The sequence below is a fragment of the Mirounga angustirostris genome, unplaced genomic scaffold, assembly GCF_029215605.1.
Source record: "Mirounga angustirostris isolate CCGP_5_RB_7025 unplaced genomic scaffold, mMirAng1.0.hap1 SCAF_14, whole genome shotgun sequence".
Lineage (NCBI taxonomy): Eukaryota > Metazoa > Chordata > Mammalia > Carnivora > Phocidae > Mirounga > Mirounga angustirostris.
In genome coordinates, this window is record NW_026991722.1 from 30,221,669 (window position 1) to 30,243,372 (window position 21,704).

Here is a 21,704-nt window from a genome sequence, read left to right on the forward strand (position 1 = left end):
AATGTCTCTACAAGGCCAGAATTAGGATAAGAGATAGGAAATCTAGGGAGGACATCTTCTTATTATGGATTTTCAGCCAGTGAGGGATACACATTATCTGATATGTGAATAAACTCATCCCTGGAAGTGTCTATAAAAAGGTCTCTGTGCCCCATCTCACAGGAGTGCTATAAAAGCAATGATGTCTGACTTCCTTAACACTAATTGTCTCTAATGTCTATGATTCCATGATTTCATGGTCTACCTCTCTACTCAGCATAGCCTGCACTTAGACAAATCACATCTGGTTAAGGGAACTGGGAATTTTGCTGAATTAGATGTCACTGTGAAAGACCAAGATCTGACCACAAGACCAAATTTAGGTTGTGTTGAGAGTCACATACTATAGGAGAGGGGAAAAACTGAATCCCTAAGGCAAACACTGCATTAATTGGGAGGAAGGGAGAATTTCATAAACAGTTAAGTTTTAGGAAATAACAGGAGTCAGTTTTGGAGCCAATTTGATGATGATTCCAAGTGTTGAAAGGAGCACTATGTATGTGTCCATGAAACTTATCCTTGGTACAGAGTAAGAAAAATATTAATTGTAATTAAAGACTGAGTGACAAAAACCAAATGCTTAGGGACTTAAAAAGAGGGAGAAATCATACTCAGTCTTGGGGATCAACAAACAGTTCATGGAACAGAGTCTGGGAATTACTTTAAAAAAACCTAAGGGATTAGTAGATGTTGGCTGGTGAAGATCTAAAGAAGGACAAGAAGGATGAGAAGAAAAGGTAAAGGTAGAAAATAGGAAAATGGAGGAAAAGAAATTTAAGAGGCTATGCAGGAGAAAGGTGAAGAAAACAACAGAGGAAGTGAAACAGTATTCATGGTTTTTAGTAAATTGAGGAGAGACAATAACCCCACCCCCTACTGATTAAACATAACTGGTGGCTGAGGGGAAGACTTGTGGTCTGAACAAAATGCTTTTATGACACATTCAGTAAAATATGCCCAAAGGAAAACTGAACCATTCTGAGGATAGATATGGCAATGGAGTCAAGTGTATCAGAGTAACTCTGACAGTAAAAAGTCCCCTCCCCCACTCTGGTCGTTGTTGTAAAGACAGGAGTCAAACTTCTCATTCATCAGCATTGCATGATTTCTGACTGGAGACAAGCCAGTTCTATGTATTAAATGAATAAACAAAGTCCAAATTATAGTACATTTAACGTGTAATAAGTATGAGGCATTCTGTTATCTCCTTTCTATCTCTTACTAACCCCATTTTAAGATGAGGACACTGAGTTTTAGAAAGGTAAGTAACTCATATACAGTCACTCAACTAGGAAGCAGCAGAAATGTGATTAGAACGCAGGCCCTTTGGTTTCACAAACCATCCTCTCAAGCAGAATACTTTTCTCCCTGTATCTTAGTAAGACCTGCTGTTTTGACTAACACAGCCTATGTTCTCAGCTGCTGCTTTGGAGGATGGAGCACAGATAATGTCAGTGAGCTGACAAGTCATTGCCGTGATAGTGTTTGCTCTGTGCTCTGACATGACCAGAATCTGGAAGAGAAAACATGTCACTGATTTGGAGATGCAGTCTCAGGCCGCTGCTTCCTAACAGACTTGTCAAGGTTACTTTCCTTTCTCTGGCATGCTGTGTGCACGGCCATTGGGAAGCAGGTCGTTTTGTCCACCTGGGGAGAGACTGGGCAACTGGGCTTGAGAAGCAACAAATGGAAGGAGTTGCTAAGGGCACAGAGGGGTTTCTTGTAACAGTTAAAAGCTGTCATCTGTGCAGGCACTTGAATCTACATTTATTGTCCAGATTTGAAGGGACAGAACTCACAGATACATATTCTATTATATATATAAAAAATTATAGAATATACATTTTAAAAATAAAGAATTAAATTTAATAAAGTGAAAGCCCCAGATCCAGATGCTCAGAGTCCTCAGCTGCTGATAGGGGAAAGTCTCTAGTCTCTGTCTTCTCCTCTACTCCATGCAAGCCTGCTTGCTTCAGGAAGTTTCTTCTCTGCACTTTTACATCCTGTGTGCTCTACTTGTCCCATGCACCATTTTTGTGTTGTAGACAAAGGGGCATCTGTGGTGGTAAAGAGAGTCTTGGGTTTTAGTGCCAACTCCAGCATCGAAGAACTGTAGTATCTCAAAAATTAAGAAATTCTCAAAATGTTTAGGATTTGGAGTATAGGATGCTTTGGGGCAATTTCAGCTCTATAATTCAAATTCTCTTCTGACTAAATATAAGAACCTTTGATAAAAAGGGGTCATTTTACAGAGGACTGTGCAATTACTGTGTCCCTATAGTGTGACAGAGCTGTTGTGGAATGACATGTAATGACTTGATGGCTTAAAGATGACCCTAAAGTCCATTACAATCCTGAATTCTTTTGTTTTGAGGATATTCCATATTCTTTTAATTCTGGTAGCCCATCTGATGCCCTTGATTCTTCTAAGAGCCCAGACTGCTCCATTAGTAGTTATGACTAAGTACATGAGGTTATGGACCATATTACTATATAATCTTTAATCTGCATAGAAGCCTTCTGAAGGAGATGGTATCCTTTTTATCGTGAGGAGGAAATTGGGGTTTGAGAGGCAGAATTATTTATCCAAATAAGAGGTGAGCCTGACTTCATCTGGTACCAGTCGCTGTAGGAACAAATCACTGTTTTTTGAGTACCTATTATGTGCTACCCACTGTGTTATTGATGATGGGGGAATCACAAAAATAAATTGGAGAGCTAAATACTTGCTTTGATGTGATGGAAATTTCTCTCTGGGTAGAGTAGGAAGGATAGATTTGAGGTGGTCAAGCCTGAAGGTAGAAAAATCATCTAGGGGATAAATTAACAAGAGCCCCGGATTAAGGCACTGGCCATGAAAATGGAGAAGGAAGATGTCAGCATACCATAACAAAAAGATGGAAATGAAATGGCTTGACTATCAGTTAGATTTAAGGATATGGGAGACAGAGGAATCTGGAAGGATTTTAAAGATCTTGCCTAGATTACTGGGAATATTGGTGCCATTAGCCAAGATGGAACATGTGGCAAGGAAAAATAATTAATTTGACCACAAATTTGAAGTACCTATGGGACATTTCAAAGAAACTGCCCAGCAGAGACTTGTGATTCTGGACTTAAACCGAAATATGATCTTTGAAGACATTAATAGGGGCTCATGAGAACTCTAATGATGACTAAAGCTATGGACTTGAATAAGAATATATAAGGAACAAATGCCAAATAAGAATAGAAGCAAAGTAAAGGTCAGAATCTATGGGCATATAGTTATGGGAAAAGTGAGCGAAGAGTAGTATTTTTAAGATACTGAAAATAGTCAAAGAGTAATCAGAGCTTAGAAAAATCAGGAAAGGAGGTCACCAAATCAGAAGAGAAGTTTAAAGAAAAAAGTAGTCAACTTGTCAAATATTGCAGATGCTGAAAGATCACTGGAAGCACCTACTGGGTTTGGCAGCAAGGGTCATATTTATACATTTGAAAACCATTTTAGGAGAATGGGTGGGGAGAGGAGCAGAATCCAGATTGTGAATGTTGATGTGCAAATCAGAAGTTATTAAATCAGCACATAAACCTCAGATATCTTTTTTTAAATTGTAGTTGAAACACAATGTTGCATTAGTTCCAGGTATACAACATAGAAATTCAACAATTCTATAGGCTGTGCTCACCACAATCTGTCACCATACAATGCCAGGAAAATACCATTGACTATATTCTGTACCTTTCATCCTCATGACTTATTCATTCCATAACTGGAAACCTATACCTTTTACTTCCCTTTACCCATTTTGCCTATCCACCATCTCCCCGCTGGCAACCACTAGTTTGTTTTCGGTGTTTATGGGTCTGTTTCTTTTCTTTTTTTCTTTTAGATTCCACATATAAGTGAAATCAAATGGTATTTGTCTTTCTCTGTCAGACTTATTTCACTTAGCATAATACCCTCTAGGTCCATTCATGGTGTTGCAAATGGCCGGATTTCATTCATTCTATGGCTGAGTTATTATAAGCGATAATGTGTGTGTGTGTGCATCCCCCCAGTTTCTTTATTCATCTATCAGTGGACACTTAGGTTGCTTTCATATCTTGACTATTGTAAACAATGCTGCACTAAAGGCATTCAAAAATGTCTTTTTGAATTCATGTGGTTTTTTGGGGGGTATATACCCAGTAGTAGAATTACTGGATCATATAGTATTTATATTGTTCATTTTTTTAAGGAAACTCCATACTGCTTTCCACAGTGGCCATACCAATTTATCTTCCCACCAACAGTACATGAGGGTTCCTTTTGCTCCACATCCTCACCGACACTTGTCATTTTTGTCTTTTTGATACTAGCCCTTCTGACAGGTGTGAAGCGATCTCATTGTGGTTTTGGTTTGCATTTCTCTGATGATTAGTGATGTTGAGCATCTTTTCATGTGTCTGTTGGCCATTTGTATGACTTCATTAGAGAAATGTCTATTCAGGTCCTCTACCCATTTTTTAATCAGATTGTTTTTTGGATGTTGAGTTGTGTAAATTCTTCATGTATTTTGAATATTAACCCCTTAACGAATATCCTCTCCCATCTAGTAGGGTGCTTTAAGACTGTGCATCCTTCTAATCACTTTCATACCTCAGCCCCATTCTTCATCTTTTTAACCTTGTACAAGGGCTTTCCTAAATAACATACAGTTATAGCTGTCCTTTTGTTCACTATTAAGAAGGTAACTAGAATTGGATGCTTAAAATATAGAACAGAGAGGGGTACAACTCATGTTGCCAGGCTGAAACAGATATTGAAGAGGACAGAGCCCAGATGGAGGTGTTGGACTTGACAGAATCAGTAACCTATTTATCTTCATTTGAGACTGGGAGAGTAACATAAGGTAGCTAATGACACAGGTGAGTTTCTAGGTGCTAGTCTTGAATGTTTTACTCATTATTTGTGGATGCTTTTATTTTCTCATCAAGGTGAAATAAGAGGGCAAGAACATCTGCTGAAAATGAGAAGTAAGGATTTTGAAGAACTAAATGAGGAATAGGAAAGGGCACTAGCTAATAATAAGTAAAATGATTGACAAGGGCACTGATGGCTCTGTGAAAATTGAAAACTATAGTAGTCCAAGAAGCACAGGCTTATAAATTTTTCAAAAAAATGCCCAGCTCCATATTCTGTAGATCCCAGAGTTAGAACTTGTATCAAACTTACTTTGTTCAGGTTCTTTCTTCTCTGCCAGGCATTCCTTTTCTGAATAATCCAAAAGGATACATGTGTTGACCATAAACTTGGAGGAACCCTGATACCACCTCTGGCTTTCCTTTGGGCCACATCAGAGTCATCTATCACTGTGATCCCTAGATCCCACTCAAGAAAGCATCATGACCCAGCCCTCTTTTTTTTTCTGTTTAGAGATTCTGCAGTGCATATCTCTTATACAGACAGTATACATATAAAAGAGGGCTTTTGGGGGACTCAAAACCTTTGGCAGTTCAAATGAGATTTGGGTTTATGAGCTCTCTAGTTAATCTACGGAGAGTTTTTGCTGTAGTTGTTGGTTGCTTCTTCCTTGGTTGCCTTGCTATCCCTTTATTCACCCACCCATTCAAGGAAGAGATATGAAAGATGGTTATTGAGCTTGTTTCATGTGCAAAACACTGAAGTGTTGCTGGGAAAGCAATGTTCCTTGCCCTCATGGTTTTATAGTCTGCAGGGGATCCAGATATTACACAGCTATACAATTTATTGCTTAATTATAATTGTTATATGTGTTACAAATATAAGTTCCTTCTATTTTTACCTTATGAATTTATTAATGTAATAAATTAACTGCTGAAATATTTTTTGACACTTAAGTTCTCCAAGTGGCCAAAATTTTACTCTTTGTTCATAAAGTAATATACGTCAAATACACACATTTATTAGTGCAAATATACGAAGATATCCTAAGGCATGGGCATACATACATATGTTCTGACATATATACTGCCTAACTTTATTGATTTATAATTTTAACAAGATATTTTAAAAGTAGTAGGAGAAAAATTCAAAGCAGCAGCCAGATATTGCTGTTAGCAAAATATTTAGCATTAACCTTCTCTTTTTGCTGGCTGCCATGGCAACCTTTCCCCCCAGCATACCAGGGTTTCTTGGATGAAAAGCACAAGACCTTGGAGATTTCAAATGTCTCTTGTACAAAGCAGTCTAAACCCTTTACCCTAGAGCCATTACCATCCTGTACCTGAGAAGAAGTGGCTATACCATTTAATTTATTATGTCCTGCTTTTCTCTCTATTCAATCAATCTCTCTCCAGCAGGAGAGAGAAAAACCTTTTACATTTCTTTGCACAGAGTAGGCACTCAAGAAATAGGCTTTTTAAAAAATTACTTAATTGATGGGTTTCAAACAAATTTCATATGAATCTACATAAAGTAGGCATTTAAGCTCACTAAATTTCTTCTGATTTTTCTCCTTCCTCCTTTCTTCTAAACCACATTAACTGCTGATGATCCCACAAAAGCACCATTATCACCTCTGCCTTAGGCCATTGCTAGTCCTTCCATCTGAGACTACTTCCAGTTCCCTGCCCCTCCTCCCACCAACCTGCTTATCATTTAGGTCTTCTACATAGATATCCTCCTGAGGAAGCCTAGAACCACTAATAAGGGCCTGGGCACTACTTATCTATGCTGGCCCCTGTCATGGCACTGATTATAATTACTTGGAATTTCCTTTTTATTTTCCTATTGCCCTGACAACTAGCTCCTCTGTTTATCATAACCCCAGCACTGTATTCCTATGGCCAGGCATCTGAGTCCAGGTACAGCAGTGAACAAGAATGACAGATTCCTGCTATAACAAAGCTTTCACTATACTGAAGGAAGACAGAAAATAAACAGAGGAATAAATTAGTAAAATGATTTCAGAGAGTAATTGAGTGCCAAGAAAGAAATAAGACAGAACAATGGAACAATCACTGGCAATGTGCAGAATATTTTCTAGAGAATAGTTAGGCAAGGTGTCTCAGTGGAGATGATATTTAAGCTGTGACATGACTGATGAGAAGAAAAAAGCCACAAAAAGTGCTGGTAGAAGCACATTCCAGGCAAAGGAAATGTGCAAATACTCAAAGGCCAGAATATTGCAGTGGGCATGTGAGGAAGTACGTCTCAGGGCAGGTTGGGGCAGGGATTACTGAAGGAATTCTAAGGGGACCAGCACTGTGCTGACATTTACTATTAAGCCCTGCCCTCCCCAGTCACATCTGCCTCAGTCCTTGGGCTAGGGGTCCTCTCCCTCAGAAGACTGGTACAAACCTTGACAACACCATGTCTCCCCACTTGTGCATTTTGAACAGCCTGGGCCCCAACAGTAGCAGGCCCTGAGATAGCCCAGGTGCACCTTGTTGTTACAACTGTGCACCCTACCCATTTTGGATCTGCCCAGGCCAGACGGAGTCCCAGAGGTGACCACAGGTCTCATTTTGCAAGCAGACCTGTACACACTTACTTTGGACCCCTGCCAGGGTGGGGCTCACAGTTTTAACAAACAATGCCCACAACGGCAGGGTGCATGCAACACACAATGGAGACACCCCCTGAAGCACCAGGTTCTGGTGAACAGGAACACTGCATTGTAGGGAATTAGTGGACTTCTTCGTAAGGCCATTATTTTCAAGAGCAGGAGACATAGCTGACTTTCCTAACACAGACAGAGTTAGACAAAATGAGGAGACAGAAGAATATGTCCCAAACAAAAGAACAGGACAAAACCACAGCAAGAGAGTGAAATAAAACAGAGATAAGAACCAACTGGAGATGAAGAGCACAATAAATTAAAAATTCACTAGCTGGAATACACAGCAGGCTAGAGGAAGCAGAGGAGCAAATCCACAAAGTAATCAAGCTGAGCAGGTAAGAGGAAAAAAATTAGGGAACTCAGTGATTCCATCAAGCATAGTAACATTTGCATTATACAGATCCCCAAAGGAGAAGAAAAAAAATGGGGCAGAACATTTATAAGAAGAAATAATAGCTGAAAATTTCCCTAATTGGGGGAGGGAACAGATATCCAGATCCAGGAGGAACAGAGAATCCCCCAACAAAATCCACCCAAGGAGGTCCACACCAAGACACACAGTAATTAAACTGGCAAAAAACACTGATGAAGAGAGAATTATAAAAGCAGCAAAAGAAGACCATTACATATAAGGGAAATCCCATAAGGCTAAGGCTATCCGCTGATTTGTCAACAGAAACTCTGTAGACCAGAAGAGAGTAGCATGATATATTCAAAGTGATGAAAGGAAAACCTGCAACCAAGAATACTCTATCTAGCAAGGCTATCATTCAGAATAGAAGGAGAGATAGAGCTGGGTTCATGACCACTAAACCAGTCCCAAAGGGGACTCTTTGAGTGGAAAGGAATAGGAATAAGAAAAGTGGAAAACACAAAAGCAGTAAAAATAAGCATATCTGTAAAGATTAGTCAGTGGACTCAGAGAAGGACATGAAATATGATACCATATGCCTAAAACATGACAGGGAGAGAAGAATGGGTTGAAACTTAAGTGACCATCAACTTAATACAGACTGCTATATGCAAAAGATGTTGTCTACACATCTGATGATAACCACAAATCAAGAACCAGTAAGAGATGTATATCACTAAAGAAAGCCAGCAAACCATGAAAGACAGCAAGAAAGGGTCAGAGAAGAACTACACAAACAACCACAAAACAAGTACCAAAATACATAGCAATAACTACTTTGAGATGTACACCTGAAACTAATATAATCATGGAACACTAATGATGTATGGTGATTAACATTAGTTTTTGTTTTTTTCTTTATTATAACACCGTATGTTAACAAATTAAAACTTTAAAAGACAGGGAAAAAAATTACTTTGAATGTAATGGTCCAAATGCCCCAATCAAAAGAAATAAGGTGACAGAATGGATTGAAAAAAAGAAGACCCATCTATATGCTATCCACAAGAGACTCACTTCAGAGCTAAAGACACCTGCATATTGACAAACATCTATCATGCGAACAGATGTCAAAAGAAAGCTGGGGTAACAATACTTACATTGGACAAAATAGACTATAAAAGACAAAGGACACTATATAAGAATAAAGGGGACAATCCAACAATATTATATTTATATAAATATTTATGCACCCAAATACTTAAAGCAGGTAATGACAAATGTAAAGGAACTAATTGATAGCAATACAATTATGGTAGGTGGCTTTAATACCTCACTTATATTGATGGGCAGATCATCCAAACAAGAAATCAACAAGGAAATGGTGGCTTTGAGTGACACATGGGATCAGATAAACAGACTTATTCAGAACATTCCATCCTAAAACAGCAGGATACACATTCAAGTGCACAGAAAACATTATCCAGAATAGATCACATACAAACAATTCTCAACAAATTCAAAAAGACTGAAGTCATACCATGCATCTTTTCTGATCACAACACTATGATCCTAAAAATCCATCATAAAAAAAATCAGGAATGAGCACAAATACATGGAGGTTAAAAACATGCTATTCAACAATGAATGGATCAACCTGGAAATCAAAATTGGATATAAAAAAATACATGGAGACAAATGAGAATAAAACAACAATCCACAATCTTTAGGATACAGTAAAAGCGGTTCTAAGAGGAAAGTTTAAATGGCTACCTCAAGAAGCAGAAAAATCTCAAACAACTTAACCTTACACCTAAAGGAGCTAGCAAAAGAACAAAAAAATCTAAAAGTAGAAGGAATGACATAATAAAGATTAGAGTAGAAATAAGTGATAAACTAAAAAAACAATAGAACACATCAATAAAACCAGTACCTGGTACTTGGAAAAGATCAACAAAATTGATAAAGCTCTAGCCAAACTCATCAAACAAACAAAAAACCAGAGAGAGGACTCAAAACCACAAATGAAAGAGGAGAGAGGTAGCAACCAACACCAGAGAAATACAATTGTAAGAGAATATTATAAAAAATTTATGGCAATAAATTGAACAACCTAGAAGAAATGGATTAAATCCCTAGAAACATATAACCTACCAAAACTGAAGCAGGAAGAAGTAGAAGATTTGAACAGACTAATTACCAGCAATGGTAATCAAAAAACTCTCAACAAACAAAAGTCCATGACCAGATAGCTTCACAGGGGAATTCTACCAAACATTTCAAGAAGAGTTAATACCTATTCTTCTCAAACTATTCCAAAAAATAGAAGAGGAAGAAAAATTTCCAAATCTATTCCATTAGACCAGTATTACTCCAGTACCAAAACCAGATTAAGGTACCACCAAAAATGAACTATATCAACTATGATGAACATAGATGCAGAAATCCTCAACAAAATACTAGCAAACCAAATCCGAAAATACATTAAAAAAATCATTCATCATGATCAAGTGGGATTATTCCTGGGATACACAGTGTGATTCAATATTTGCATATCAAACAACATGATATGTCAATAAGAGAAAGGATAAAAACCCTATGATTGTTTCACTAGATGCAGAAAAAGCATTCGATAGAGTACAACATGCACTCATGATCAAAAACCCTTAAAAATGTAGGTTTAGAGAGAACATAACACAATGAAGGCCATACATGAAAAACCCACAGCTAACATCATACTCAATGGCAAAAAACAGAGCTTTTCCCCTAAGGTCAGAAAAAAAGACAGGGTGTCCACTCTCACCACTTTTATTCAACATCATACTGGAATTCCTAACCATACCAATTAAACAACAAAAAGAAATAAATGTATCCAAACTGGTAAAGAAGTAAAACTTCCACTTTTTGCAGATGACATGATACTGTATGTAGAAAACCTGAAAGACTCAACCAAAAATCTACTAGAACAGATAAATGAATTTGGTAAACTTGCAGGATACAAAATCAATGTACAGATATCTTATGCATTTCTGTACACCAATAATGAAACAACAGAAAGAGAAAATAAGAAAGCGTACCTAGAAATAAACTTAACCAAGGATGTGAAAGACCTGTACTCTGCAACTATAAAACATTGATGAAAGAAATTGAAGACAACACAAATAAATGGAAAGGCATTCCATGCTCATGGATTAGAAGAACAAATATTTTTTAAATGACTATACTACCTTAATGCAATCCCTATCAAAATACCAACAGCATTTTTCACAGAACAAGAACAATTCTAAAATTTATATGGAACTACAAAAGACCCAGAATAGGCAAAGCAATATTGAGGAAGAACAAAACTGGAGATACCACAATTCCAAATTTCTAGTTATATTACAAAGCTGTAGTAATCAATACAATATGGTACTGGCACAAAAATAGACACATCAATCAATGGAACAGAACAGAAAGCCCAGAAATAAACACAAAATTATATGCCCTATTAATCTTTGACAAATGAGGCAAGAATATATAATGGGAAAAAGTCTCTTCAACAAATGGTGTTAGGGAAAACAGGACAGCAACATGCAAAAGAATGAAACTGGACCACTTTTTTACACCATATACAAAAATAAACTAAAAGTGAATTAAAGACCTAAATCTGAGACCTGACACCTTAAAAATCGTAGAAGAGAACACAGGCACTAATTTCTCTGACACCGGCTGCAGTACACTTGAGAACTGAGTAATATTCGGAACTGTTGAATTATACCTGAAATGAATGTAACACTGTACACTGGAATGAAAATTAAAAAGAATGAGTTTCTCATATGTCAGTGACGGCAGCTGAAGGTGGGAAATTCTTGCTAGTGCTTTGTTGTGTTTTGGTTTTCCCTGCAAGGAGTCTAAGATGATATCTATGCACTTACCTTTACATGGTAGATATGTGTAAATAAAGTAACCTGTAGGAGTGCCTGGGTGGTGGAGTCAGTTAAGCCTCTGACTCTTGGTTTCAGGTCATGTCATGATGTTGTGAGATTGAGCCCCGAGTCAGGCTCCACACTCAGCACAGAATCGGGTTGGGATTCTCTCTCCTTCTCCCTCTACCCTCCCACTCGTGTTCACTCTTTCTCTCTAAAATAAATAAAATAACTTGCAGATTAAAAAAGCAAACAAATCAAAAGCACTTTCATTGGAGCTAGTCAAGGAAACTGGCAAGGTTACTCATATTGTTAAAACTGATCAAAATCAATTACACAATGAAACAAAATGAAAACTGAACAATCTAAGTTTGGGCAACTTTTCCTTCTTATTTTCTTATTAACAAATAAAATGTTTTGGTCCCAAATCTCCAAGAACCTGATTCCTGTTACCTTGATGATGTAGGCTCTATAATGAAAATTACTATCTTCATGGGTAAGAATGAAGTGAAACACAGGAAGACATTAAAAAATATATACAAATCCCAAAGAGTTTGTTCTGTACACTGAATGTTTTAACAGTACCCAGTAGGCTGAACCATAAAGATATTACACTTGCAAAGCTTCTCTTGGAAGAGCCAGATCCATCTCTCTGCCAATCTCTCCTCATTCAAGGTTAGCAAATACAGCAAAGCAGTATCAGAGTTTCCTTTTATGCTACTAAGAATTATATAGGTTACTAGATGACCACCATTACCCTGAGTACCTTTACAATAAAGAGCAATGAAGCTCCTGAAGTCAGCAGATTGTCGGGACTGGAACTCTAATTGACCAGCATGCTTGCCACTTCCCACCAGCAGCTGGGCCAGGACTAGAACAGGCTGTGCTTGCCATCATGCCCCAGTGGTCTCTTCATCCCCCCATGCAGCTGTGGCTAGTGCTCTAATGTCTCCTTGGGCAGATGGGAAATGGCATTTCAGAGAGTGCTTGGCACATTACACAGTGATCTTCCTCAGTGATAAAGGTCACATCCATTAAAATGATGGCTCCCCTGGGTTATTGAAATTTTCTATTGTATAAAACATTTTTCTTTATTCCTTTTTTTCCTGCCAATGCTTTCTAAGGCCTGCAGGTGGGACATTTAATCACGAACTCCCCATCCTTGCAATTGAGGGGCATGGTGGCACAATGGAATCTGCATCAATGATTCTTTCCCTGACCCCCAAATAGTCTTTCTACAATATTTATTTTTCTTTCTCTATTTAAAATTTTCTTTTTCTGTAAATGCAATGTTAAATGTTCTATGCCATTTGTTTGTAATTTAAGAATAATCTCAAGTTATAAAGCCTCAGATCAGAATAATCAATTATATATATGTGGAATACTGGCAGAGGGAACTGGAAAGACCCCATGAGAAACAGCAAGGATTGGAAACAATACTTGATGGAAGAGAGTAGAACTTGATGGTTGTTTTACTTAATTAGGTATGTGACCTTAAACCATTTGCTTAACCATTTTTGGACCTGAAACTCCTAATTTGGGGAAAAAAATGTATTAATTCCCTTCTAACACTGTGCTTCTTTCTTAGCAGCTACTATATGGCATGGATGAATATTTGTCATTTAAAAACATTTAATTTTACTTAAAATTTGGATAGCTAAGATAATATATTGGATGAATATGTTACATACCCTGGTTTTGAAGCCTAATATAGAAACTGTTACTACTTGTTATGTTACTCTGATTCTGAATTACTCAAAACCATTAGTGGACAAATACTATTCCCAGAGATACTATTGAAATATTTATAGCCTTTGAACAGACCAAAATTATTAAGCATAAAGCCCAGAATCTGTAAAAATTAAAGTTCTTCCATTGAATATATAGTATATTGATCTCAATGTCTAGTGTAGGGATGACAAATTATGGTTTGTCAATATTGGTGTGAGATAAAATTTATCGAAACACGGGAATTTTAAAGTATGCTTTCACCTTAATGTTTTTCTTAAAAAATAAAAAAATTAGGTGATTGATCTAATAAATGTTTTTCAGGAGTTATAGAAGAGATCGAGTATTTTACTAAGTTTAATTTCCTTTTGGATTTTATAATGAATGTGAAAATTACTGAGTTGTAACATGGAATTAATATTCTGAAAATGAATCTAAGAATATATGCAACTACATTTCATGCTTTGAAATAGAGGGTTCATGATTACTACTTTACTTAGCAAAGCAATGGGGAGCTACAGAGTTAAAAATACTTCATCCTGCTACAATAATAAGCAGTTATGTCATCTATTATTTGCTTATATGACTTCAATATGAATCTTTGGATGGAATTTTTCTAATTTTTTTCAGATTATTACATTGGACTTTTAACTGAATTTTGATGTTTCCAACAATGTGTAATACACTTTTATAATTAGGAAAGATTTCATAAACATGTTTGTATAAAGAGATTTTTCAAATGTGTAAGAAATAAATATATGTTTAGTTAAAGACTTCAACCCCCTTCTACTTCTATTCTTCCCAAAAGAAAAACTACCTTCCTGTGCTAGGAGAAATAATCTCCATACATCAAGAATAGTCCAAAATGATGATGACTCGATGTCAGGGCACCACTGAATGCATCTTCACTTCCAAACTTGATTTAGAATGCTACCCAATAGTATATCAAGCTCCCATATATTTCATCATCTTATTTTTAGATTACCCATTGCATTGTATTGGTCTGTCTGTCTAGTCCTTAACTAATACCCCACTATCTGGACTGCTATAGATATAGGAGAACTATAGTAGGATGAGTCCAATGCCATTGTTATTGTTCTTCTCTCTGCCTCCTCCTTACTAGAATTGAAGTATTTCTTCCCCATTTTTTCCCTATGAATTTTACTATCTCTGTGTAACAGTCTATGTTTCAAAAGATTTCAGGATTTGGATGTATTTTTAATTGAAATTACACACTACTTTGAGATGATTTGTAATCTTTATGGTATTGAACCTTCCTGCTAGAAACCTAAGTCCATAATGTTATCTGATTTCAGAAATCAGAAATCTAAAATACAAAATTTTTAATGTATTTGCAAATTCTGACCAGAACTGATTCATTTTGTGGCAAACCATGATCTGATGTGATCTGAGACTTTAAATATCCTATTTACTGTGAATGTTGACACATTTAGCTATAGAAATACTACTGAACTTGAGGAAATGGTGATGCTCCAAACTCAGAGGGGGTACTTCCTATTATATAGTACATTTGTTTGAGTTTTTCACTGATGCACCATATACAAAAGCATACAAATTATAAGTATACAATTCATAAATTATCACAAAGTGAACCCATCTGAAACCACCATATAGATCAAGGAAGATAATAAAAAGCACCCAGAAGACTCCCTTGTGTCACCTCCCAAAGGAAACACATATTGACTCCTAACACTAGTTTTCTTGTGTTTCAACTTTCTAAAAGTGTAACTTGTACCATATTAATATAACAAGCAGAACAATTAGACGTTGGGTATATGAGAACTCTCTGTACCATCTTTGCCACATTTTTATAAAGCTAAAACTAAATGTTTATAAAATGTTTATTAAAAATGTTTCATAGGTCTGATTTCTGTCACTAAACACTATTATGTTTGTAAGATTTATCTAAGTTGTATATAACAATATTTGATTCATTTGCATTGAACAGTATACCATTCTATTCATATACAACAAATTATCAAATTCACTTATTTGTGTTGCTTTTAGTTTTTTGTTATCTGTGATAATGCTGCTAAGAACTGTTTTGTACAAGTTTTTTGGTAAATATATCCACACATATTCATCAAAGAAGGCTTTTGGTTATAGAAACTTAATTGTGGAAAAGTCTTAATTACATATTTAATTCCTGTCTAAGATATAGGATAATATAGATTTTCTGTTTCTTCTTGGGTAAAGTTCTGGCAAATTTTGTTTTAGGAATTTGTCCTTCATCTAACTTGTCAGATTTCTTGACACAAATATAATATTCCCTAATTACCTTTTTTTATGATTATAGGATCTGTACTTATGTCTACTTTGTCATTCTTGATACTGTTTATTTGTAACCCTTTTCCACCTTTAACCTTGTCTTGCCTGGGCTCTATCAATTTAACATCTTCAGATTTAGTCTTCTCCACTGCATGATTATTTTCTATTTCATTATTTCTGTCTTTATCATTCTTTCCCTTTGCTCCCTTTTGGTCTAATTTGCTGATTTTTTGGGTAACCTTTTGAGGTTGCTACTTTGAAACTTGCTTTATAGCTTAGCATGAAGTCTATCTGTATAAATGCTTCAAGTTCATTTGAAGAAAATGAATTTTTCAGTTGTTGGGTACAGCATCTTATCTATATAAATTAGATCAAATGTGTTTTGTTCAAACCTATACATCCTTATTGACTTATCTATGTATTCTTTCACCTGCTGAGGGAAAATGGTTAAAATTTCTCACTATGATTTTGGATTTTAGTTCTGTTGGCTTATTAAATGAGGCTATGATTTTTGGTACATACAAATGTGTATCATGATAGATTCACCTTTTTAAAAATTTTTTATTATGTTAATCATAGATTCACTTTTAAGCAATAATTTTTAACTATCTACTTTGTCTGATACTGTACCAATATAATATCTTTTTGTATTAATTTCCATTCAAATCTCACTCTATATCCTTACCTGTATGGTGTTCCAACTACAAGTGTTTAAAAAAAATTGGTCTCACAATGTTTGTCTTTTTTTAACTGGATAATGTGCTGCACTTACATATAAATGGTTTTGGTAGATTCTATTTCTTTACAATTCTTTGTGAGCTAAGTATACAACCTGCTTCATTGACTTAAGGTTTTCTCCATTTGTCTTTTGACCTTTGAGACGTACATAAAATTATCTCTGCCTCTTGCCCACTGCTCTGTCATGGAACATCATATCTCAGATAAGACGAGCTCTTTGAATCTGAGTCTCAGAGTAAGAAGACAGGAGGGACAAACCAGATCCCAACCCATAGCCTGGAGCTGAACTGACACAGTCTGCCCTCTAGTTGCTAATAAGCAGTGAGAGCAAGAAACACTTTTGCAAGCCACAGGGATTTTGAGGCTGTGTGTATCCTAATGAAAGGGGATTAATCTAGAAAATCATACCAGAAATGTGGTATTGCTATAAAAAATAGCAAATATGTGTCTGTTACCTTCTGAGTTGGGAAAATTGTTACAGGAACCTGAAAACTAAATGGCAACACATGGTATGCAGTGTCAAAGCATTTGGTAAGACTGTCACCTGTGATTCCTTGGAAATCAGACAAGTTAATAAATGTATGACTTTGTCTAATTGCTGGTAAGACAGAATCTTAATAACTTTAGTTGGTTGCTTTTATCTGCATTTCTTTAGTTACTAAAAGATAGAAATGAGCTTGAAAAAGGATGGGTGTGTTTGCCAGCAGGAATGAAAGCCCTTAGTGAGGCTGATCTTTCAAAGAAAGACTAAAAAGGACCTGGCTTTGAAATCAGACACCTTTTTATATCCCAGCTCAATCATTTATTACAGCATGGTGTATCAGTTAAGAAAAAGTGGTTTATGTTCCGGTTACAAACAACTCCAAAATGTCATCAGCTTTAAGCTGATGAACTTTAACAAAGTTCCTTAGTTATGCCTGGTGAATATACCCACCCTGGTGAACTGGGTGCTCTACTCCCCATAGTCCTGGTCACGGTCACTCAGGGGTACAGGCTGATGGAGTCTCCAATTCACCATACACTTCCATTTGGCAGGAAATATGAACATATCAATATATACACGTGAGTAAATTTAATAAATAGACCAAGTATGGACAAAGAGGCCATCAGAACATATTGAGTCAAAGCAGCCTTATCCTGCTTTCTTCAAGCCAGTGTGAATAATCTAGTGGAGCTTAATGGGAATGCTAAAGTTTGAGCAGGATTATTAGCACCCAGCTACAGTGTCACATAATCTCCTGTACATCACTTACGTTTGCATCTTAATGCATACTTTTTAAATCCAGGTATTTTTTATTAATCATCCTTTCTCCTCTAGTGGTGACTTAGGTACCAGGCACTGTAGTAGACATTAAAGAGATGTTAAGGCACAGTTCCTGATCTCAGTCAGTTTATCATCCCTAGAGGACCCATTACAATAACATGCACCACCACCTAGTTTAGTGCCACACAACCTGGGTAGACCTCTAACCATGCTCTGAAGTGTTTAGCTAGAGACTTATAATGGTGGTGTTTGGCTTTTGTTTTCTTTTGTCAGAAGATCATTTCTCAAGTTCATGGCAACTTCATTCTGGCTTATTCTTAACTGAAAGCTCTGGACTATAATTAACAACAGTAGTTATAAAGCTTTCAATATGTACTCAGCAACATTATCTGTAAAAGGCACATTAGACACACTAACAAAAAGCCCTGGGGGCAGGTGTCATTATTCTAGATTACAAATGAGAAAACTGAGGCCAAAAAGGTTAAGAAATTTACCCAAGTTTGCAAAACTCAAATGTGGGAGAGCTGAAACTCAGAAATGAAGCAGTTTTACTCTAAAGCCATGGTTTTGACCACTGTGCTATGTTACCTTTTTTTAAAGTCTGGAGAATTGATTTTTAATAAGTTCTAATCAGTTGCCCTTTTAGAGATTCTGATTTCTCATTTGTTCTTCAAGTTAAGAAATTCTAGAAACCTTCCTTTACAACAAATTCTATTTTCTTTTCATATAACATGCCCATAGTCCTGATAGTTTTTGACTTAAGCATCTCTTCCTTTCTCTCTTTTTACTATCATTTATTTTTCCCTTAGGTCTCTACAGAAGAAGGCTTGAGTCTGGCCAGGGAATATAACTGTGCTTTTTTTGAGACCTCTGCGGCTCTCAGATTCTGCATTGATGATGCCTTTCATGGTCTAGTGAGGGAAATCCGCAAGAAAGAGTCCATGCCATCCTTGATGGAAAAGAAACTGAAGAGAAAAGACAGCCTGTGGAAGAAGTTAAAAGGCTCATTGAAGAAGAAGAAAGAAAACATGACATGATATCCTTGCTTCTAACTCCCTTATTCTCTCTCTGAATTTTATCAGTTGGACAATTCCAGATGTTGCATTCTGCTTCAATATTTTCTGTGTCTCTCTCCCTTTCTTTTTAAATATCTGCCTATAGGTAAAAGCAAGATTTGCATAACTGTACCTCTTGAGATAGTTTTCTTTTGCCCTTAACAGTTGGATGGATTTTGTCAATCAGCTGGATATGCTGTTTAAGTTTTTACAATATATTACTAAATAAAATTGACATTCCAATTGCCTCATTTCCCTTTAAGAGTCTGGCTTCATTTAGTATGCTGTCTGGTTATAGAGGAAATTCAGAATTGCAGACAGAATGATAAAAGGCTCAGGGGATCTGCCTTTGCCTGATAAGACTCTGATTGTTTGCATTTCAGGAATCTCAGTAAATAATGAAGCTAGGGAAACAATTCAGAGCAGGAGTCTGCAGCCCTGTCTTTCCTTAACTGTAGAAGTCTTGGTGCTTTTTTGTGAAGATAAACCTTAGAGGAATTATTGAATAAAAGGAACCAGTTGTGGGTTGTTGGAGGGCTGAAAGGAAATATCCCCGTATTTGCAGTGCTCTGCCCTGTTAGGCTTTGGCAAAATTATCACAGTGAAGTTGCTGAGCTGTGGTAAAAGGACACTGTCTTTGTAGCAGACAGAGAGAGGCTAATAGGAACTTGGTGGCTCTGATACTCATAAAGAGATACCCTGCTTCCTCGCAGTGGGAGTCCCTCCTAGGACCGCTTCACCTATACTGGGACCAATCACCCATAGGGCAAGAACATTGTTGATCCAGAGACCCTATATTCTCCTTATGTTGCCATAATTTCCTTCTCTTCTTACTCAAACCATGAAACACCAGCAGTTAGAGGGCTCTTTTTCTGATTTGTTTACAAAAGATCATCATGGAAAATGAAATTGTCTATTCCTTCATTGATCCCACTGTGTGATTTGGTTTATTCAAATTCAAGCTCAGAAAGCACCTTACCTGAACAGTTCTGAATGTTTAACAGACAAGTATTAAATAATAGTTAAATATGAGATGGAATCCATCCAACCAGTCTTCATGGGTTGGGGACAGTTTTTATCATAAATCAGAGAAAAGGAAGGATGAGGGCATAGTTATACAACATGTAAACACTTATTCTTTTATTCACAATGCCCCTAGAACTTGTTAATCTCTGAAAATGCAGGAATGACTCAAGGCAGCTTAACATATAGTTGGAAAACTCACTTGGCTGAAGAACAGTGGGATTATACATTATGAGATGAGAGGACACATTTTACATAGTAACATAGATACAACTGGAAGGAATTAAGAGATCATAAATTTTCAACTGATGGACTAAAATTTCAGCCTTTCAGAATAGTGTACTTGTGGGTCCTTTTACTGCTTGGAACCAAGGCCTTTGTCAAAACCACAGGGACTTCATTGCTTTTGCTCCTATGCACTAGGCATGCAATTAAATGCTGCCAAGTCTCTCCCTTTGGAGTTTTCTCAACCCTCATATTCTATGGTGTAGGACAAAAAGTAATCAGTTTTTCCCATTCCATAGCATCCTAAAACCAAATTCACTTCATCTTTTCATTCTCAGGCATTCCTAATTAGGGGAAATAACAAATTTTAAAAAAGAATACATGGAGATGATATAAAGCTATTCTTATGGTTACAGAACTGGTCTTTGCTTCCTCCTGTCCTTGGTGCTGAATGTTTAATACTCTGTTTTTGTCCTGTTAAAAAGGGGTTAGTACGTTCTTTGTCTCCTGTATATTCTTTTCATCCTGGAGCCCCTGACCTTCCAGAACCTTTCCATGTCTGAGAAGACCCTGTGCGTATTATATTCCATCAGACTCTTCTGTTTGCTAGAAGATGCAATCTAGGAAACATAGTACTTGACACTTAGTTTTATATGATGGAACTACATCGTTGAAAACCTGATGAGTGCCCAATCTATGAATACTAATACTGTTTGGTTCATTTCCTAATACAACTGTCTTTATAAATTTTATTACTGTAAGCTCCACTGCCTTTGGCTCTAGAGCTTTGTATCTCTTTTACTCCTTTTCTTTCTTTATACTCCATGAGTATTAATAAGTTATTTATTTATTTTAGAAATTTTAGTGAAGTTTGGGTTGGGTAACACTTGCCAAGTCCTACCATTTCACTCTATAGAAGGAAGGAGGGTCTGTAATTTATCACCTGGAGGCTACATGACTTTGAGATAGTTATTACAAGCAGAGATGAAGGCAGACTTCAGGCATTGTTTTAAACCAGTCTTCCTCCTGGAAGACTGGGCAGAAGGAAATGTTCCAGAAGAATAAAACCTACATATTTCTGCCCAAGGGCTATTGATTCACTCTCTTCATGTAAGACCGAAATGCTAAGATCTTGTTTTTGATCATTATCCCTGAAAACTTCCAACCAGACCTAGAATATCTAAGTCAATCTCAAAAGCTCAGAGAAGAAAACCGCAAAGTATACATGCCTGCATTGCTAAGGGAGTGTCAAGAAACTCTTGAAAATAAGCATCCATGTCCATTGTAGATGAATGTGTAATCACCCAACACAATTTATCAAATAGTGACTAAATGCCTACTATGTACCAAGCACTTTTCTAGATACCACACTCATGTATATATGTGTGTGTGTGTGTGTGTGTTTGAGTTTAACAAGGCACTTAGGAAATTCTAAATACAATTTCCTACCATCCAGAAATGTATCATCTATCTATTTTTAGGGGTTTTTAACTTATCTTGTGGGTCCCCATGATAAAA

General features: G+C 36.6%; 1 protein-coding gene across 1 annotated transcript in view; it reads left to right on the forward strand.

Moving 5' to 3' along the window:
• Positions 1 to 19,105, forward strand: part of RIT2 (Ras like without CAAX 2) — a 390,343-nt gene extending 371,238 nt beyond the window's left edge. Inside the window, exon 5 of the mRNA XM_045886799.2 lies at positions 18,693 to 19,105. Coding sequence (XP_045742755.1) covers positions 18,693 to 18,920 — 228 coding nt within the window. The 3' untranslated portion in view covers positions 18,921 to 19,105. The remainder of the gene's footprint in view (positions 1 to 18,692) is intronic.
• Positions 19,106 to 21,704: the final 2,599 nt, after the last annotated feature.